This window comes from Solea solea, chromosome 10, assembly GCF_958295425.1.
Source record: "Solea solea chromosome 10, fSolSol10.1, whole genome shotgun sequence".
Taxonomy (NCBI): domain Eukaryota; kingdom Metazoa; phylum Chordata; class Actinopteri; order Pleuronectiformes; family Soleidae; genus Solea; species Solea solea.
Genome location: NC_081143.1, coordinates 13545696 through 13566289, shown reverse-complemented (window position 1 = coordinate 13566289; position 20594 = coordinate 13545696). Strand labels below are relative to the sequence as shown.

Below are 20594 nucleotides of genomic sequence, written 5' to 3'. Positions count from 1 at the left end.
GATTGTTTTATTTTATTTACAGAGCTCCTTAAAATGTGTATATATGTAGTACCGTAGACATTTCTTTCTTTTTAATCAGATGAAGAGTCATATGCCAGTGCTCAGAAACTGGCCTGGAGCTTCACAGAGCCAGGCAACCACCAGCTGAGAGAGGGGTTATGTCCTTCATCTCCACATTTAAGACCCATGATTCTCACTGCTAAAGTTCTGGAAAAACAGGCAGAAGTTTGTCGGTTAATTACTGACATAAATCGTTTGCAAAAAATGACTCATTAAACGAGATCAATGAAAATCTAAACATTTACACATAAACATAAGTTTAAATCAATGTTGTGCAGTGTGTTTCTCATTCTTGCCCAAAGTTAGTATTTCATACACTTTATAAGTGCTGTCTCCTTCATTTGGTTCTCAGATTTGGCTGCAATGACAAGGCTCTGCAGACAGAGGCTCGCCTGGCTGCAGTTTATTTTCTGTCCTTCTATTATACAGAATCTCTCAAATTATGTCACAACCTTATGCCCTTTAGCGGCCTGGTGCAGCCTTCCACTGTTTCCCACGTGCATAATTGCGCACTGAATTAATGTAAACTGTAATTACTGTATGTCACCTATAGTCTGGCGAGGAAAAAACACTAAATACTTCACCTTAAGATACATATTTTTAAGTGCTGAATATATGGCTGTGCACTTTTCATTACTTTTGTAATGATCATTATTTATTACAATTACAATATTCCGAATTTTGCGTGCAATATCTAATTCAACTGTACGTCTGCGGGCACCTGTGTTTGAATGGTCATTGTATTTGTGTAATCTAATAATTATTATCCACACAGTCCACTATGATTCCAAACTAACGCCTATTTGATAAATACGAGCCATTGTGTTTGGGTCCTGTAGCTTATTCAGCTCGCGCGTCTGTAGACACACATGACATTGTCATAAAAAAATAACACGGTGAAATATCTCTGAAGGTACTTAAACTGAATCTGTCTCAGTGCATGCTGTGAGGTCATTTCAGGCTTAATTAAATATACATTTCGCTTTTGAAGTCACTGTTCCAGAACAAAACGTCAAAGAGCTTTGACTTGACTGATTTGTTCCCCCGATGAAAAGCAGCATCACGCATGCGATAGCCTCACCATTTGCTGTTCCACCGCCCAAGTCCTGTATTATTGAAAATGCTATGGTTTAGAGCATATTTCAGACCATGTTCATTGTCTGTTTCATGGAGTATCTGATTATTTCGATTTTGGGTTTGTACTTATCCACTAAGCACTGGAACTCAATTGGTTTTGACGTCATGGTTGATCCATATACTGCGCATCTAAGAATTATTACTATTTGTACCCCTTTAACAGCATTTTATTGAGTTCCTGTTTACCTATTGACCTATAGCCTTGGGCTGCACAGTAATATACATAAGCTGTGTGTACTGGATTGATTGTGCATTCTGTTTGCTGTTGAACAGTGTTACGAGGAGAGACTTTCTACAGAATAGTGTATGTGCTTTCAGGTTTGAATTTAGCATTAATAGCAATCGGATGTTTGGTTTGAATAAACACATCATTGTGCTTCATATTTAGCACGTGTTTAGTCACGTATGGGGGATGATGAGCAGATGAGATAGTATTATGTGTATATGTGTGTACAGATAATAATTCTTCGGGTATTTATTACATTTTGAGAGTGAACATGCTTTCACCTTTTTATTTCATACCACAAGTGCTTGGTTGATGCAACATGGACAGGACACCACTTTGCTCTTAGCAGCTTGTAGGATTAAAAGCCTCTGATGTGTTCTACAAATTAACCCTATCCCACCCATTTTGAGAGGTCGGCTGCTGTCAGACTGATACTCCTCACAGCAAATTGCTCATTGAATGTGCAATGAGCAATTCTATCCATGTACATCCTCAACAGATGGGTGCACATTGCCTGTATTTTTTGATTCATTACTTTCAGGAAACATTTTGGTTTCCTGGATAATGATATTTTGATTTTAACTTCAATTGTCAGTTTTCCACCACATTATTTTTGTGGATAAAAGCCAAAAGCTCAGAGAGTGATTTCCTCGGTGTTGATGCTTCTCATCCCTGAGGCCTGCATGTTCTTGAGAGTAATATGTGATTGTTAATTAGCTAAAAGCTTTTTTTTAGGGAGGAACCCCGTAGTTGTCTGACGTCTTTCCAGTGGAGTGCTCGTCCAAAATGAGTCCATTTTCTGTTGTGACTCTGAGACACCAACACTGCATCTATATGTTAAATTAACACATCATACTTGCTCTTAACAACCTCTGTATGTCATCATCTCAACTGTTAGTCTGCTGTAGGGAAAAATCAATTGCCGTGTTGTCCAATACAGAAATGCGTCTGGACTCCAGAAGCTGTTGTAATGGAAAATGTCTTTTTGCATTTCTGCTACAGAAAAGATGAACAAAAATGCAACTAAATCAAAGATTCATTTTGTAGGGTTTTCAAACACATCTGATTGATTATGTGCTTTACGGTCTACCAAGGAAATTATTACCTGAAAATAGATTACATTTTTTTCTTGTAATGGGAAAAACTGCCTGATAAGCTTTTCATCCTTAAACTGAAGGATTCATTTTTTCATGTTTTTGCCTCAGGTAAGGCAGTTTTTCTGATTTATGTACAATAAGACATGTGTCTGCAGCTATTCTACATTTTGAATGAATTATACATCATGTATAAGTAGTGGAATTGATTAGGATGTGGCTATCTGTGGTTTTCATCATGCAGGGGTAATCAGAATGTTTTGGCTCACCATGCCTTTTTTTTGACGCTATGTTACTCAACCAACCAATATTTGTTCTTTTGCACAGGTGACTACCCTGGTGAACACCAGCAACAAAGGGCCATCCAGTAAGAAGAAAGGGCGCTCCAAGAAGGCCCATGTCTTGGCAGTTTCTGTTGAGCAGGCTACCCAGAACTTTCTGGAGAAGGGTGAGCAGATCGCTAAAGATAGCCAGGACCTCAAGGAGGAGCTTATTGCTGCTGTGGAGGATGTTCGTAAGCAAGGTGAGACGTTTCCTACTGGTTTAATGGTTTCCTACCCTGTAGCCCTATCCCTCTATAACAGTGTTTCTCAAACTTTTTCAGACGAAGGACCACTTAACCCATAAAAAAACACGGACCACCTAACCTAGCCCCAAAACAGATGTGGTCAGCGGTGTTGGAAACCGGTCCACTCCACTCCAGTTAGACAATGCCACAAAACAAATATTTTTTGGCTCCTAGTTTATTTGATATTGAAAACAACACATATATGAACACTGAACACTAACACTGAAATTAAAACACTGACATTTTCAATTTTAAAACATGATATGTTACTTGCTTGTCACCTCACGGACCACACTTTGAGAAAGGCTGCTCTATAACTTTAGAAAGCCCATTCCTCTTAGTCCGGATTAAAACTGGATTTCTGAAAATATCTCATGACAGGACTGAAGTACTTTGGGAGAAAACTGGATACTTACTATACTGCATTCCTTTATATCAAACTTTTACAGAACAGAAGTCACAAATAAATAAAGGGCTTGAACGGTACATGTTCAATAAAGAGGGTGGACACAAGACAACACATCAGTCTCCTGTTAACAGCGTTTGTGTGGGTAGCCATTTGTTTAGACAGTGATGTTTGATGAGTTACAATAACAAAATGGTTATATTTTCCCTGCCCCCATCCAATATTTATACCCAGCATTGTTGATAGAATCGTCAAACTCACAGCTCGGTCCTCTTCTTTCCCAAATACTCAGGCTTCCTCTCACAGTCCAAAGCCATACAACTTTGGACTAAGGTTAATTGGAGACTCTAAAATAACCATAGGTATGAAAGTGATTCTTAATTCTTGTCACAATTGGCATAGCATGACTATGATGGACTGACAACCTGTCCAGGGTGAGTCCCGCCATTAGCAGCTTCCCCTGCAATTTAGTGGAATATAATTCAGGCTTCAGCTCTCTCCAAAGGATCTGTAAACTTTAAACCTGAATGAAGTAGTAGATGTGAGGTATCTCTCACAACTTTGGAATAGCAGGACTTTGCACTTGATGGGAGATACACAGCATCATGTCGAAGTACTTCTAAACTGTTTTTCCTTTCCAAAAAAGCTACATGGGGAGATTAATACATTTTAATTTATATATATATATATTTAATATAATAATAGGCTCAGATGTGAGTGGGCATTCACTAAACGTAACTAACTAGTTGAAGGGCATTGGTTTTTGGGCTTTACGTGAGCCTAATTTAGGAGTTGTTTAGCCAAAGGTCATGCTTCTTTAAAGCTCTGACTGTGTGGAGGCCCAGCACTTTAAGACCTGACCATAACCCACTCTTACGTAAAACTATTTGTCTTTCAAGTCACTGAAACTTCAACATGAATGCAAATCCTGACTTCAGCAAAGTATCCTCAGTGTTCTCTAATGCTAATAGGGCAACATCACAGTTGTTAACTCTTTAAAGTTCTCTATCCATGCTGTGAATCTTAATGTGTCCCCAGGATGGGAGTTGGATACCTTGTTCATTAACAGCAGAAGGAGCGAATGGAGCTCAATGTATGTTGCCGTAGCTTCATTCCACTTACTGCACTGTCGGCTCCACGCAGCTGCTGTTGAGCAGTGACTTGACTACATTGGCACACAGCTCTTTCGAGGCATGAAATAGACTTTTGTCACACACAGCTGACATCGAAAATGATAGGTTTTCTCTTCTCACTTGTTAGGCGTGTAAAAACAAACAAACAAGTAAATTGATTGGAACTTCTATGTTTATGACCTGCTTTTATAGAGCATGTTTTTGTTAGATTGATTGTTGTCACATGTGTCTATATTCTATATTAATAACACTACAGTTATGGACATAGGACCACGTTGAGTGCATTCAGCTGGGTGTAACAGAACACGTCAGCTTTTATAGCAGGTACAAGTTCTCATCAGATCTATGTCACTGTGACCTAATCAACTCTCATCAAGAATTCAGCAGACGAGGTTCTTTATCGTCTGAAACCACTCATTACTGGGACAGACTGACTTTTGGCACTGCCATAAATGCCCTGAGAGCTTGTTTGCCTCAATATTTTTATTTTCAGTTTGTACACCTGGTCTGTGTATTTATGTCAGCATATTGGTTGCATTTCCTTGCAGTTTCATAAAAAAAAAAAAAAAAAAAGGGTTATTGATTCACTGAGCATCACTGCAGTGCAAACAACTTTATTTCCTCGTTATTTTTAATTTAGTGAAGAGCTGGCGCCATCAGTGTTGACCTCCTGCCTCTGTGCTATTGACCTGGCAGGAAACATTTTACATTTTTATTTAATCAAGGCCTGTTACTCACCAGTGGCTAGCTGTATAATAAATATAAGAATGCGGAGGAGCTTTTTTTGAAAGCATATTTTGGCACATATACATTTGCCTAATAATCAACATAGTTGTACGAGCACTAAAGTAAATGATGGTAAGTAGTTGTTGACCTTACATATCCTATTATATACAGTCCAGATACACATTCAAAGAACACTGTAACATTAGCTTACTAAATATAGGTGTATGCTGATTATAGTTCACGCACATACACTCAATCACACAGGCAAGAGTCTGAGATAAGCAACATTCTTGACCCTTTTTCCTCAATTTCATCCTTCCCTTCCGCAGGAGAGACGATGCGGATTGCCTCATCGGAGTTTGCTGATGACCCATGTTCCTCCGTGAAACGTGGCACAATGGTGAGGGCTGCCCGTGCCCTGCTCTCCGCTGTCACGCGCTTACTCATCCTCGCTGACATGGCCGATGTCATGAGGCTGCTGGCCCACCTTAAAATTGTAAGTGCCTTCATCGCTTGCACCCGCAGTTCAGCCTTGTGCTTAGTTTTCCATATTAAATTGAGAGATATTGGGGCCAACGGTGTTGTATAATGCCGGCATTGCTGTCTCAACTGCAAGGTGGAGCTCTGTAATTGCTCATGTTAACATAATTACAGTTTTATGAGATCTGAGACTGCCTGAGTGCACAGTGCGCTCCAACAAAAGACAGGTGTGAAAGAAACAATCAGCATGTACAGTAGATAATGCATGGGTCAGCAGATCTGATTGTACTTCATCAGTATCATATAACTGCAATATCGTAAAGTGCAGTGGTGTTATTATTTACATATTCACATTCCGCTCACTCAGAGCAGCTATCTGAAGCAGTTTGATTTTGCTCCTTATTTTGGAAAAGGCTCAAGGCTGTGGAAAGAAAATTATATGCAGTTGCTATAATCTGAAACAAACTCCTGACTCACAGACACACACACACACACACACACACGCACACACACACGCACGCACACACACACACACACACACACACACACACACACACACACACACACACACACACACACGCATGCACGCACACACATTGTGTCCTTCCTTCCAACTTCATTCTTGTGGAACCACAGAGGGGCTTAACTGGAGCCAGAATAATCCCTGTCATCAAAGGCCACTTAAAAGTTATCTCTCACTCTCTTCTGTACTTTCATTACATCTTGTGTGGCACTTTCATTAGTAATGTGAAACAGGTTTAAACCCACAAAACTGATGGAAAACTGTTATAAATGCACAAATAGATGGCTTAAGTCAGGGGTGTCCAAACCTTTTCTAATGAGTGCCAGATTTGATAAATTGAAGATTGCTGGTGGCCAGTGGCCTCTCAGACCTTTTTCTAACAGGGAATGTTTCATACAAATGCACTGTTTCATAATAATTACATTTTCATTGTGACAATTACCATTTTTGAATGTCAATGTAACCAAATCTAAGCCACACAGGAGTGAAAACATGAAAATAAATGGCCCCTTCTCTCACATCTGGAGTCAAATAACAGAATAGACATAATCTGACTGTCACAGGTGCGTTTCGAACCCAGGACTTTTGGTTTCTAACTCCTTACCAGCTGACCTAATGGAGAGGACACATTCCTCTCTGGCCATAAATAATACATTATAAAATCGGGGCTGAGGGCCGTGCAAACATCTGACCGAGTTCCTGACTTTGGACATGCCTGGCTTAAATATTACCTGGTCAAAATTAAAAAAGGAATAACCACAAACAACAACAACAAAAAACACATACACATGTCCATTGAGTTCTGTTAAAGATTATGTGTGTGTGTGTGTGTGTGTGTGCCGGCTTGGTAGGTAGAGGAGGCCTTAGAGGGTGTAAAGAATGCGACTAATGAACAGGACCTGGCCAACCGCTTCAAGGAGTTTGGAAAGGAGATGGTGAAGCTCAACTATGTGGCAGCCCGGAGACAGCAGGTAAGACACTTTTCCACAACAGACTTCTGTGTCATGTTCAGATACCAAGAGATCCTGTGTTAGATGCAAATGTTGTAAACATGTAACAATCTTCGCCATCATGTAATACTGTATAATGAAACAGCCCACACTCCAGTCACTCTAACTCACAATTTACCAAGCAGGCAGGTTTACTGGAACAAAGCCACAATTTCACTTGTATGGAGAATAAAGGGAGACAAAGAAAGACGAACAGCAAAACAAAAGATGAAAATGTCACGTAAAACTCCTACGAGTTATGGCGACGGTAAAGAATTGGAGGAGCACATAAATGAGGCAAAAATGCGTTTTGAGCAACAACAGCTTTACCCAGAAAATACCCAGAAAATGCTTGAGAGTAATTAAAACGATTTATAGATGCTTTAAAATTTTCTGTGGGAAAAAATATGACCGGAACTACTGGAGGGCAAGATCCCAGAGATGGCCCATATTTTCAGCCGTTGAATAATAGTCACATACTGTACATATAGAATTGCAGTTCTACAGTATATTCTTTTATCTGCTTCATCTGCAAAAAGGCCACAGTGTCATTAAGGCTATTAATTATAGAAATGCATACATTGCCACAGTGAGGTGATAAAACAAGAGTAAATACCAAATGACATCATCCATGTATAACTATCGGTTTTTCACAGTCTATTTAGTTTTTATGGTGTTTGTAAAATTGCAGTATACACATGATTAACATATCTGTTCTGCCATAGGATTCAAAATAATTATCTTATTACTGCAAAACAACAAAACATATTTGTTTTTGAACTAATCAGATTGGATGATCATATTTATGTTTTCAGGAGATTTTCAGTACTTTATTGAAAATCAATGTAATATCATTACACATGTCATTCATTTTAATTTCACAAGCATATCTAGGAATACAGAGTTTTGGCTTTAAGTTGTATCTCTAAGATGTACAGGGCTTTTTCTTCGGGGAGAGACTTGGCAAAATACTGTTGGTGATAAGTGAACCACTGTGTCACCCTTACAGGAACTTAAAGATCCCCAGTGTCGAGATGAGATGGCAGCTGCACGTGGAGCCCTCAAGAAAAACGCCACCATGCTGTACACGGCCTCACAGGCTTTCCTGCGCCACCCAGATGTGGCTGCCACACGTGCCAACCGAGACTACGTGTTCAAACAGGTGCAGGAAGCGATAGGAGGCATTTCCAGTGCTGCTCAGGCCACCTCACCCACTGATGAGAAACATGGCCATGCTGGTATTGGGGAACTGGCTGCTGCCCTCAATGAATTTGATGTAAGTCAGCATGTCTCATTATGCTCTTTTACATACAACTCACACTCATGCTCAAGTGTTACAGCGAAGACATGCGATAGCGTTGTGTATCGTTACATGGAAATGGCAGTGCTCAGTATAACTGGTGCTTCGTCCCCTTCCTGCAACTGCTATTGTTCTCATCTAATAACTTACATAGCAAGTGCTCCATCTTTTTAGACTACGGCGAAAAGCGTGCTTAAATAAAATAAACATCATTCTTTTTATTTACTAAGATGCAGTCATTTGCATCTGTTAAGTTGTAGGTTAAGTAGGTCAGGAGTGTGTGACAGTGAATCAGCAACCTGAGGAAGTTAGATGAAATAGCTGACATCCTTTTCTCACTGTCCCCTGTTTGCCTCTATACTACCAACAGTTGTTATCGGCACCATCTTAATCCATCATTATTGCTGCATCTTAATGATCTTTCACACAGAGTTCTTATTTATATAGTCAGTTTTCATCGGTTTTCATCTTTTTGTCTCTATGGTGCTTATTGTACTTTTTAAAAAGGGTTTTCCCTATAAATGTGATTCTCTGCTGACATCTAGTGGTTATACAGTGATAGTGAACTTATGGTTCTTATAAAGGCGATACCTTAAATTGAGGTGGTTAAGCTGATTATATTTTGAGATGAGGGCATTGGGATGATTTAGATGTTGGCGTGAACGCTACTGTGCATTTTCTTTTTTACCCTTGTGTCATCACTGATAAACCCTAAATGCCAGTAGTATGTAGAAATTAGATATTTACTTGAGCTGTACATATATATGTACATGTGTGTGTATGTATGTATATATATATATATATATACATACATATAGCAGTACTCTTTTTAAGTAGCGCTTGTCCTTTACGTGTCAAAAAGTGTATGCATCCGTCGAGAAGCCTTGTCTTGACAAACCATCGCACTGCCAGGCAGCGTGGTATTTCAGGCTTTTAGTTACAGACAGCACTAATGATGTTTTCATAGAATGTTCTTAAATACATCACCCAATGTGTATAATTTCAGAAAATGTCATCTTACTGACAGAACAGATCTGAGGCAACAGACTGAGTGAATGAAAGGGGAATGGTGATTGAGTGGTGATTAAGGCAGCAATCACACTCTAGGAAAACACGTTTGCGATTGGACAGGATGTACTTGAACTAGGGATGCAAAGAAAAAGGGTATTTGGTTTTACCAGGGGAAACATAACAGGTGCGGTGAGAGGCTCCTTCACTTAATCAGTTTGCATTTGTAAGATGGCGACACACTTAAGATGTAGAGGATAGGGAATAAAAGGGAACTCAGTAATGAAGTGAGAGGAAGTACAGTACAATACGAAACAACAGCAAGGCTCAAATCAGCGGGGGCTGAACTTGTTCTCACTCTGAATAATTGAGTCTCCACTGCTGATTGTTACAGTACAAAACAATGTGACCACCTTAACTAACATAATGTTAGTTAAGATTGTATAAATCTAACGTTAGTAAAATTAGATTTATACTGAGAAAGAGTATTTTGGTTAAATGTACTGTTTGTCAATTGTTGGCAAATATTTATATAATTAAATAGAAAACATAGTTACTATCAAAACCAGAAAGTTCTGTTTGACGTAAAAACACACAAGTAAAAACAATTAAAGGAAGAATCTGTCTGTCAAACTCAATTTCTCCCAAGCTGCAAATTCAAATGACAAATAACATTCAGCATTATCCTCTCTCTGGTCTTCAGCTATGTTTAAATGGTTAAAGAAGAACGGAGCTTGTTGTCCTACTTTTATCCTGCTTTTCCTCTCAAACCCATTTATTGCTACACACTGCAGCTGAATCGTTTCACGTCTGTGTAGCTTCTGTGATAAGTGGCTTCTGCTGACAAAGACAGAGCTGACTATGCAAAGATTCTCTTCAACGTGTGGTTTCATTGTACTCACTCGAACACAGGTGTACTGCAAAAGGTTTTGCACATCTGTTTTTCTCCTGTTTTTTTCCACGATCCTGTCCCCTCTACAATGAGGCAGATTCCAGAATAGATAACCTTTCTTATTCTTGGATTGCTGTGTTTGCTTGTGTCGTTGAGTGATTGTATTTTATCACCAGTAACTCATGCAACAGACTCTTAACTTGATGAGTGTATTGCTGAGGACAGATCGAAAACAGTTGTTTAGTATTCGGTTGTCGAAAAAATTTAACATGCAGTTACCATGGTAACTATGCATTTCTTTTGAATGGAGACAACTTCCAATGATGTTATTGAATTAGTAATCTTAAAATCCTGTCCACCCAGTGTGCCTGACTCTGTCATCCTATTCAGGGTGGCACCTCTTTTATAGTTCGCTGCTCGTGACTGTGGCTGAAGAGCCAATTTGATTATCATTATTACTATAGTGAGGCGAGTGTGAGTCAGTGATGGAGCAGGTCGTCTTTTCCACCGATGAGTCTGGGGTTTGATCGCTGGCTCCTCGGGTCTATATGCCACTGTTTTCCTCTGCAAGACACTTAACCCGAAATTGCCTAATATATGCAGCCACTGTGGGTGCATAAGTGTCCTCGTGGTGCTGGTCCCGAGCCCAGATGAATGGAGAGGGTTGGGTCCGGAAGGGCATCTGCTGTAAAATGTATGCCAAATCAAGAACAAGGAGGGGGGGGGGATTATGTAGCCAAAAGGAGAAGGGGAATAATCCTAAATAATGTTGTAGCGATAGTGGCAGTGATGACATTCATAATGTGACTAAATGTTGACATTTCCTTCTTGTTGTCCTTTATTTATTCATTCATTTTACCCATGTCGTCCTCGTCTTTGTGTCTCTTGGACACACACAATTATGGCATTTATTTCATTGCCAACTTTGAGTCAATGGAATTGCCATCACAGATATGTGTGATGTCATTTTGACGTAATTTCATTGTGACTAGTATGAATTGTAGTTGTAGATACATGGGAAAGGTATGTGTCACAACTACAGATTCAGATATCTGCAATTCAGTGTTTTACGAGTCACAATGACTAGTAACATTTTCCATTCATGTGTATGGGGTTTGTCATTATAGATTATAGATCTACAATTCAGTTGCGGATATTTGTACATACCTCTAATTCCAGTTTCAGACAGCAACAACTTCATTCTAACTCCTAAATGTGAAACTTAATTCAAGATATCTAAAAAGGACAATGTAGATATTTCAGCTCGACATGAATGGCGAAAGTGAGTTAAAACTGAATTACAGATATCTGTTACTTTATATTGACTAGTAAGAACAAAGTTATCCTGTCAATCAATTTAAATTGCTTGCCTTACGCACATGCATGCACACACACACGCTTTATCAAGTGTTACCTTGCTTCACTCTTGTTATTTCCTCCTGCCCCTGCTGTTTTGCATTCTTTTGCAGTCACACAGAAATTACTGTTATTTGTATGTGTTATGTCTTCTGCCCTTCAGTTTTATTACATTTGGCAAAAGGCAGGTTGAACCAATATGTCACAAGGCCAACCCTACAGGTTAATAAAAGCCACCAATTAACCTAACCTGCTTGTCTTTGGATCAGATTAACCACAGAAAACCTCAACTGATATGACAAAAACATGCAAACACAGGTGACAAAGGTGACAGTGTCAATCGCCTCACCAATCTGAGTTTTTAAATGCTGCACACAGTTCAGGGTCTATAGCCAGACTGAAAGGCCAGCTCATGAATAAGAAGACGCTACCACATCTTTACCTTTAGCTGACAGCCAATGAAGGATGATTCTGTAATTTTCTCAAATACTTTAAGGATTGTTTATGTATTGACTGTATCAGTTTCATTGCCCATATGCATCTCTCCCCTTTATTTCTTGTTTAACATGCAGCCACAAAGTGCAGTGGTGAGTTGTTGTTTTTTTTTACAGTCAGAGTCTATGAACAAATATATGCTTTTTGTTAATGTTCTCTCTTCTCTTCTCAAGCCTGTTTTCAGTATGTGAGTGACCCCTTGTGGAAATACTCAGACACTGCATGTTTTTTTTGCTTTCTCTGAGGTGGTACAGGGTATAATGCAGACACAGTTGTTCTACAAGTTGAACAATTCAACACTATCTAGCAAGTCTAGCTATGTAGACATTTTGGGAAAAATTAGATAGTAGTTTTATTGAAGTGGTCATTTTAAACATGTAGTTATTTGTCTTTGGGCTGTGGCCATAGCTAATCCCAACAACTCTGTTTCATGTCTATTTAATCCAAAACAGCAACTTTTTCTAAGAAAATACATAAAAGCAAAAGCCTTGAAATTGATTCTGTATAGACGCACAGCACTTCAATGTGATAACATGCTCTTTGCCCAGTATTAATGCGATGCAGCTGCATGATTAATCCTTAATTTATCACAGAGACAACTATAGTCGGGGTGATTTAGACCTGATGAACGCAGGCATCACACTCGAGGTCCATGCTGTGACACATTACATAACACACAACACAACACATTAACCATGCATTTGTGAAAAGGGAGTGACATAAAGGTTACATTATTAGCAACTACTGTGTATATGGGTTAGACACATGCCAATAGAGTTCATGTAAAAGCTGCAGAGTTTGGTGATTCCATAAAAACCTGAATATTGAAGCATTTTCTTTCACGTCAGCTTGCTGAAGTATGGTACTCATGTCATTGATGGAGTGGATGAAGTTATTTTCCTTGCCAAGCAGATATCATGATGTCCCTGTCTCACTCACACTTTAGAGGACATTAAGTCACACAAAGAGATGAGTTACGATGTGTTACGATATCACATTTCTTTGATCATCGCTTCAATCGTAATGCCAAAATGTGCAATCATTTGTAAAAGCAGCACTACAACACAGGGAAATTAAGCTTATGGACTCCCTGCCAAGTGGATTATATTCCATGTTTAGTTAGGGTATAAATGTGCTCAAGACTCTTCATGTTTGAAGCATGATTATGGCTCATATGGTCTGAAAGTAGCAAGGATTCAGTTGCTCTGAACGTCACAGTATACACTCACAGTGACACAGAAGTTGAGACGAGGCTTTTTAAATGCTGCACACAGTTCAGTGTCTATAGCCAGACTGAAAGGCCAGCTCATGAATAAGAAGATGCTACCACATCTTTACCTTTTGCTGACAGCCAATGAAGGATGATTCTGTAATCATCGTCAGGCTTTTTTTTCTGTCCTATAGCAATGAGGCAGCTAATCCCTGTCTGGATCTTTTAAATATATATATCTTTTCCCCCAAAAAAAGGATAATAAATTGAATTGCATGTCAAGTCCTATGCATATGTAGGAAACGTTGACTGTCAGTCATATACAATATTAATACATACTGCAGAGCCAGCTCTAGGCATTGGCCATATAGGCGGCCGCCTAGGGTGCCATCTACTGGAGGGGCACCGAACAACCACAGGAAGAAAGCAAATAAAAAAAAACAAAAACATTTATTATATTTATTTATTATTTACTATTATGGGGCACTGAATCCCAAAATCACCTAGGGCACCAAAATACATATGCTGACATACAGCAAAGTTACTGTAATTTCGTTTTTAGACCTGTTTGGAATTTAAGCAACTATTTTGGAATGTCTCAGAGCAACTCATCTGTTACATAGACTGCCTTGGTTAAAAACTCAATATCTGGTCAAGTTTTCCTGTCTTAAAAATAAATTATCCCTTTCATCCCCTGCACTAATTATTAGGCATGCTATTCATTTCCACTGATCCATGAATCAGATTGGACCGATTCAGTTTTTGCAATGTCAGTCACCAGTGACAAAGTCAACCCAGCAGTCTTGAAATTGGTTTTATTATTCCAGATGTAGACACAAATCTGTGGATAGCTGGATGTTTAAGTGTGCTATACAGGATAAAGCCCTGTCATGTTGAAAGGGAAGTCTTAATTTGGGGATCTGAGCTCAGTGGTAGGACAGATGGAGTCAAGCCCCAATGGGTATGTGGGGAAAGACACACACACACACACAGGCACAGATTTTAGGTCACAAGCACAGCACCCATCCAAAGTGTAGCATATTTCAAGAACACGGAGAGCTACATAACTGTGAATTGAATGTAGAAAGTGTACAATGAGTTCCTAGAATGTGAGTTATACACTCACGGTCATCCATGGTGGATATAAGGAGAAATGTTCAACAGCCTATCTGTAAAGTTCAATTTGCAGGCAGGAAACAGTCTCTTTCTCTGGCCTAGTTACGACTGTGCACATTTTAATATAAAAACCCCAAAAAACATCAACCTTTGTCTTCTTGCCATTTTCCTGCTTTGAGCCTCTTTATCTCTGTACAGTCAAAAGCACTAAGCACCTGCTAACAGCCTTTTAAATGTGACTCTGTTGATCTAATACATAAAGGCACTATCTTCAATTTCCCATCAAAACCCTTTTTTTTTTTTTGTGATGAAGCAATTCTCAGAGAAGCCTGCCAGTGAAGTATGAGTTGTACAGGGTTTTCCTTTCATTCCTCTACTTCTGCTGCTGCTGCCTTCAATTTGATGAGCCAAGAGGTTGAAGGAGAAGATTGTGATTGTGTAGCATAATTGTGATTTGTGATTGCATCAAAATGATTACCTTGAGCTTAATGCGTCTTCATATTGAATTCTGCTTCTCTCTAAGTGGGCTTTACTATAGCATAGTCTTTTTTTTTTTAAGGATTTTCACGTCATATTTGGCGCAGCACTCGGACCTTTGTGTGTCATATGTACTTTTCATGAATCAACACAGTGGTGGTAAAAGATGTACCTGTTCGAATGCATTAGTCTCACACTCAAAGCATGTGGAGGTAGGTCAGTTCATACTTTCACCAACAGATGGCAGTGTTTAATAACTTTCATCAATTGGCCATCCCTCTCTTATCCCCCCACCCTCTCACTATCATATCCATTTTTATCCTTTTTTCCAGCAACTCCTTAGAAACAGAGGTTTTCTTTCTGGCTCATTCATTGCTCGGAGCAAAAGCCTGCATCACCTTATCATTTTGTTCCGATGAGGCGTCATCTGAGGCTCAGATGTTGTGTTGTATGCATATTCGTCAATTAGGCTTTGTTAACGAGAATTTATTATGAAAAGCTTACCACATACAGCCTTGTCTGGCTGACAACTCAGCCTACACATGTTGGATAGTAGTTCCTTTCTTCTCCTTGACATGCCTGCAACGAAAGGACGGCCGGTGTTGCAACCTTCCGTGTCCCAGTCCTGTTGTATCATCATAACTCCCATAAACCTCCAGCTACCTGATATAAAAGCATCCTCAACAGTGTGAAGTGCATTGGCTGTGTATACACACATGCTCACACATCACATTTTATTCACACACACACACACACACACACAGTGCAGACGTGCACACACTTGCAGATTATAGCTTTGAGACTGCAGCAGAGAGTCAAGTCGCACTGGATCATTTTACCGTGGTTTGTGTTTCCATCTGTTTGTCCTCTCTCTCTTTTGTCTTTTCAGGGGGTTATTTACACAGCGCCCCAGCCCACACCACCCTCCGCCCCCGACTCCTCACCTTTCTGTCTCTTTTTTGCTTTGTCTATCCTTTTACTCTGTCTTCGTTCTCTGAAGTATCTTGATCCACTAGTGGCTTCTGAAATGTTTGCGTGCTTGCGTGTGTACTCTGAGCCCATTTGGCGACAGAATTGTATTTTCATGCAAAAGGCCCCTCTGTATATTGCAGGACCTGTAGTCACATTGCACGGGAAGTACACATTCTATATGATGGCTAGACTATAATTGGATTTACTTGGCAGCTTGGAAAGAAAGTGTGCATGATGGCTAGTCCTTTGAATGTCAGTGTTGCAAGTATTGCAGTGTAGGTGTTAGTTGCTTTCCAAATGCTGCACTGCTTCATCTGTGCAGTGACACGTAACTGGCCATGTTTTTGCATTTGGGATTTCACACTTTTAATATACGATACATAAAGGTAGACTTCTGATTTTATTGAAATAGATTCTTCTCGTTTGCCGGTGAAACATGTTTCCTCTTGTGTGTGCAACTGCAGGGTAGATGAGATCTTAACTGTAAGAGTATGTGCTGCGAATGCCCAGCGTTGACCTTTCCGCATGCTCAATTTTTGTATGAGACACCGTGAGCCAACCTCAGAGAAACGGTGGCCGGGGAGCAAGCCGACTCTAATGTATGTAGATGTATTCCTAACTGAGGGATAGCTTTCTTGGTAATTGCTATATCAATCTGTGCTCTCCTTTCCATGCTGTCTCATTTCGGGCCCTCTCTTATTTCTCTGCTGCTCTCTTTCTCCTCGCTTCCACTAACGCACGTGCTCAGACGCACACACAGTCTGCCTTTTTCTCCCCCTATCCTGTCTCTCTTGCCTCGCTTTTTCTCTCTCCTTGACTCGCATTGATTCAGTGTTTAAACATGTGGGTACTGAACACATTCTTAGGTTGCCTGTGAGAATCAGGCTGAGGGGGAAGGAGTATATCCTGATCACTGAGCCCGCTGGTACCTCTTTGAAAGGAAGGTCACACAAAAACATGCACAGATGCACAATCATGAACAGATGCGCACACACCCCAAACATTAATAAACTAATCGAACACAATGCCAAGTGCCAGCAGTATTGACAAGAACCCTGTTGTGTTCAATAAAACTCCACTCCCGCCGTCATTTTCACCTTGGCTGAGCCACGTGTTCGCCCAGAGGTGCACTTCTTAATCACAACATCCTCTGCCTGCCGATTACAACACTGTCTCATTCTCCATGGACAGATGCACCTGTCAGGAGAAATATGAATAAGGGGGACTAAGCCGAAGTAATGGGACATGACCGGTAGATAGAGAAGTATTGGTTTGTTTGTTGCTGTACAGTAATTAGCCACTGCCTCGCTTGTCTTGATGGCAATAAGGCATGGACGAGCTGAGGTGGAGGCAGAAGGAGAGTAGGAGGGGTCACCAGTTACCGGATTCAGAGATCCATACTAGTTATAGTCAGAGCCTAGAGACCTTATGGTCTATTGTGATAATCAGATTCACTGCTGCCTTTCCACAAAGCTCATTTTCAGGAATTAATGATGTTCTTGTTTATCTCTGGCTATAAATTTAGATTTGTTGGCGGGACTGGTGTCCTTGTCATGTCATTTTTGCACTTGTCTCCATGTTAGGAGACGTTTATCACGCTATGTGACACAATTTAACATACCATAAAAAACTATTATGGCATTTTGACAGAATTACATGTATGGCATATTATAGGGAACACTTTCCATAGACTCACACTCTCAAGTTAGAAGTATAGAAAGATGATTAAGAAAGTGGTTAGAGTACAAGCACTCTGCATTTATGGATGGCCACCTTAAATCTCCACGACAACCAGACTGAATTACTTCACTGCATCTTAAGACCTCTCAGCATAAAACTCCTGGGAGTTGAATTTTGAGTGGGCACAGGCAAGTCAAGGTTTTCTCTGTAGGAGCCTTGCATGCCAGCTTGCTCACTCATCGCTGTTCATTCTCATCATGGATATGGGGGCATGCAGCATTTTGCACATACAGAAAATGTATTTGCGCGCACACACACAGGCTGAGAGGGAGACAGTATCCTTACTTAAGGGCAATCTCACTGTCCTTGCTAGTCACAAAGTTGCAGTGCTTTGCATCGTGTCTGACTTTTTCCAATGCAGCGTTTCCACCCACACAAACCTTTTTTGTACTACTTGCATAATATGGACATACACCGACATGCATGCTTGTTTTTTTTTTCTTAGAACGACATACAATATTTGATGGATTTCAGACTAAATGTAACTACTTGAATTTGATTGGGTTTAGCAGACTGCTGTGACAAATCTCATTAGACCTTCGAGGTCTGTTCTGTATGTGACAAATATGTATTTATTAAAGACACCTTTTTAGTGGGATCCTTTCCACAAGTACAGACCATCAGTTGCAAGTGCTTCATCCTTCGTACATCATGTCCCCCCTCCCCAATGCACTGGACGATTTGTGCACTTCAAATTTAGGCCGTCATAAAGATATTTAGTACAGGCAAGATAAACCAACCAACTGCTAAGCTAAGCCTGCAAGTTTCATTAGAACACTTAACAACTCTCTAAATTCCCTATGACTTCCTGAATTGAGCAGGATATCCACGTTGTATTTATGTTTAGAACAAGGAGTAGCAGAGTTTCTTAAATGCTAGTTATTTCAAATAATGGGTTTTTCAGGCAATGATTCAGAGTCCGTTTATCTCAGATTCTTATTTTCTCTTTACTATTCTCTTTTTTTATCTTATTTTCCGCATATAAACTAGTTTGAATTTGGTGATCGATCCCCAGTGCTAGTCTGTGTGTCCTTGGGGAAGACATTAAAGACAAAATTAGTCAACTGCAGAACAGTCATACTAGCTCACAACATTTTGGTGTGTTGCTGATGGGATCATTTATTTTTATTTTCAGCTGCAAAAAAATTTGTCATGAAATAGCACATTATTCAAAATGTCAGGGTTGTAGCACCACTCAGTCACTCAGTCACTCAGTGAGTCACTCATTCACTCACTCAGCGATGTAGCCCTTTCAGCATTTAAGTTTCAAGTTAGAAAGACACTACTTTTTGAATGTCCTTAGCAAAGATGGTGCCTTTCCTCTCAAGAGTATTGGAATTGTCTGCTATCTTTCATATTCTTGGTTTCCAGCCATCAAGTCTTTATCTTATTAGTTACACATCCTTTGCCTACATCCCCTCTCTTGTCTTGCGATTGTGCCCAAAGCACCTGCACTGTGTGCATTGCAGTTATGTTCAATCATTCTCATATAAAGTGATGTTGTCCAGAAGCAAATGAGTCTTGGCTGAATGTTGTGAGCTTCTTGTAAGAACCATCTAGCCAAAGCTGCAGCAGTTCAGATTGTATCCCTCCTTCTTTGCCAAGACCGGTTCCCCCCATCTCTTTTCATCAAGCAGATCATGCGAGACAAACAAACAAATGACTGTAAATCAAGTCAAGACCATTCTGTAATCTGCCCGTTTCATACTTTCATACGTAATATGCGCTGAGTGCTGCCTTTGCATCTACCCTTAATTCTATTAACACTGGTTCAGTGGGGTGTCCTGGAAGCTCATGTTGATATTACAAATGACAAAGCCATGAAGCATGCTACACTGCTGCCTCACTGACTGCTGTTGTAACAATGGTTCTTTTGTTTTTCTATTCAATTTAATGCGTGTCAGGTTTTCGATTTGGTTTTCATGGCATTAAAATAAGCTATGTACATAAGGCTTTTACATAAGGATTATCTATTTTATTTTTTCCTGCCAGCACACAGCTGAAGCAAAGTAACACTCTGAATGTGAGTTATAATGCTGGTAAAAAAAAAACAAAACAAAACAAAAATTGTGATGAAACAAGGATCTCTCTCCTTGTCTCTCTCTTTCTCCCTCCATGCTCTCCCATCTCTGCTCCTTTGAGTATGACGGAATACATTTGTGCTCAAGGTAGATTGCAGTTTGATTGAGTATTTGAGATAAAAAGGTACTTTTACTGATCGTTAGCAGAGGCAATTCTGGTGACTTTCCGATTCTCGAGAACACAACACAAGATGAGCACGTGGTATTGCATTTCATTGATCCATGAGTGAGTGTGACTTGTCCTTCCTCCTTAAGCTGTTAATGAATTGTGTACCATTTTTATTGAAAAACCTGGATCGGGTTTCATTAGTTTGTACTCAAAGTCCTTCTGAAGTTCTTCGACATGTCTCTCCCGAAAACTAGGGGCTCTAATAACACAAGTCATGACTTTAGAAGAAACTTAAGTCCGATATAAATGAGTTATTGGAAAATAAAGAGACTTGCAGTTCGGATTTTGCAGCGATGGGCTATACGTAATCTAATGTAAGTGGACAGCTTTTTAAAGAGCTTATCTAGTCTCAACAAACGCTTTACAGTTCACATTTACCTATCCCGTAAATGACACACGAATGACAGTGTCTATAGTGCTGGTCAGTCTCACCTGC

General features: G+C 39.8%; 1 protein-coding gene across 2 annotated transcripts in view; it reads left to right on the top strand.

Annotated features, from left to right (window-relative positions):
• ctnna2 (catenin (cadherin-associated protein), alpha 2) overlaps positions 1–20594 on the top strand; it is a 252270-nt gene that overhangs the window by 33358 nt on the left and 198318 nt on the right. For both annotated transcript variants that reach the window (XM_058639879.1, XM_058639880.1), the window contains exons 3-6: positions 2845–3040; positions 5680–5846; positions 7205–7324; positions 8352–8618. In XM_058639879.1, coding sequence (XP_058495862.1) covers positions 2845–3040; positions 5680–5846; positions 7205–7324; positions 8352–8618 — 750 coding nt within the window. The remainder of the gene's footprint in view (positions 1–2844; positions 3041–5679; positions 5847–7204; positions 7325–8351; positions 8619–20594) is intronic.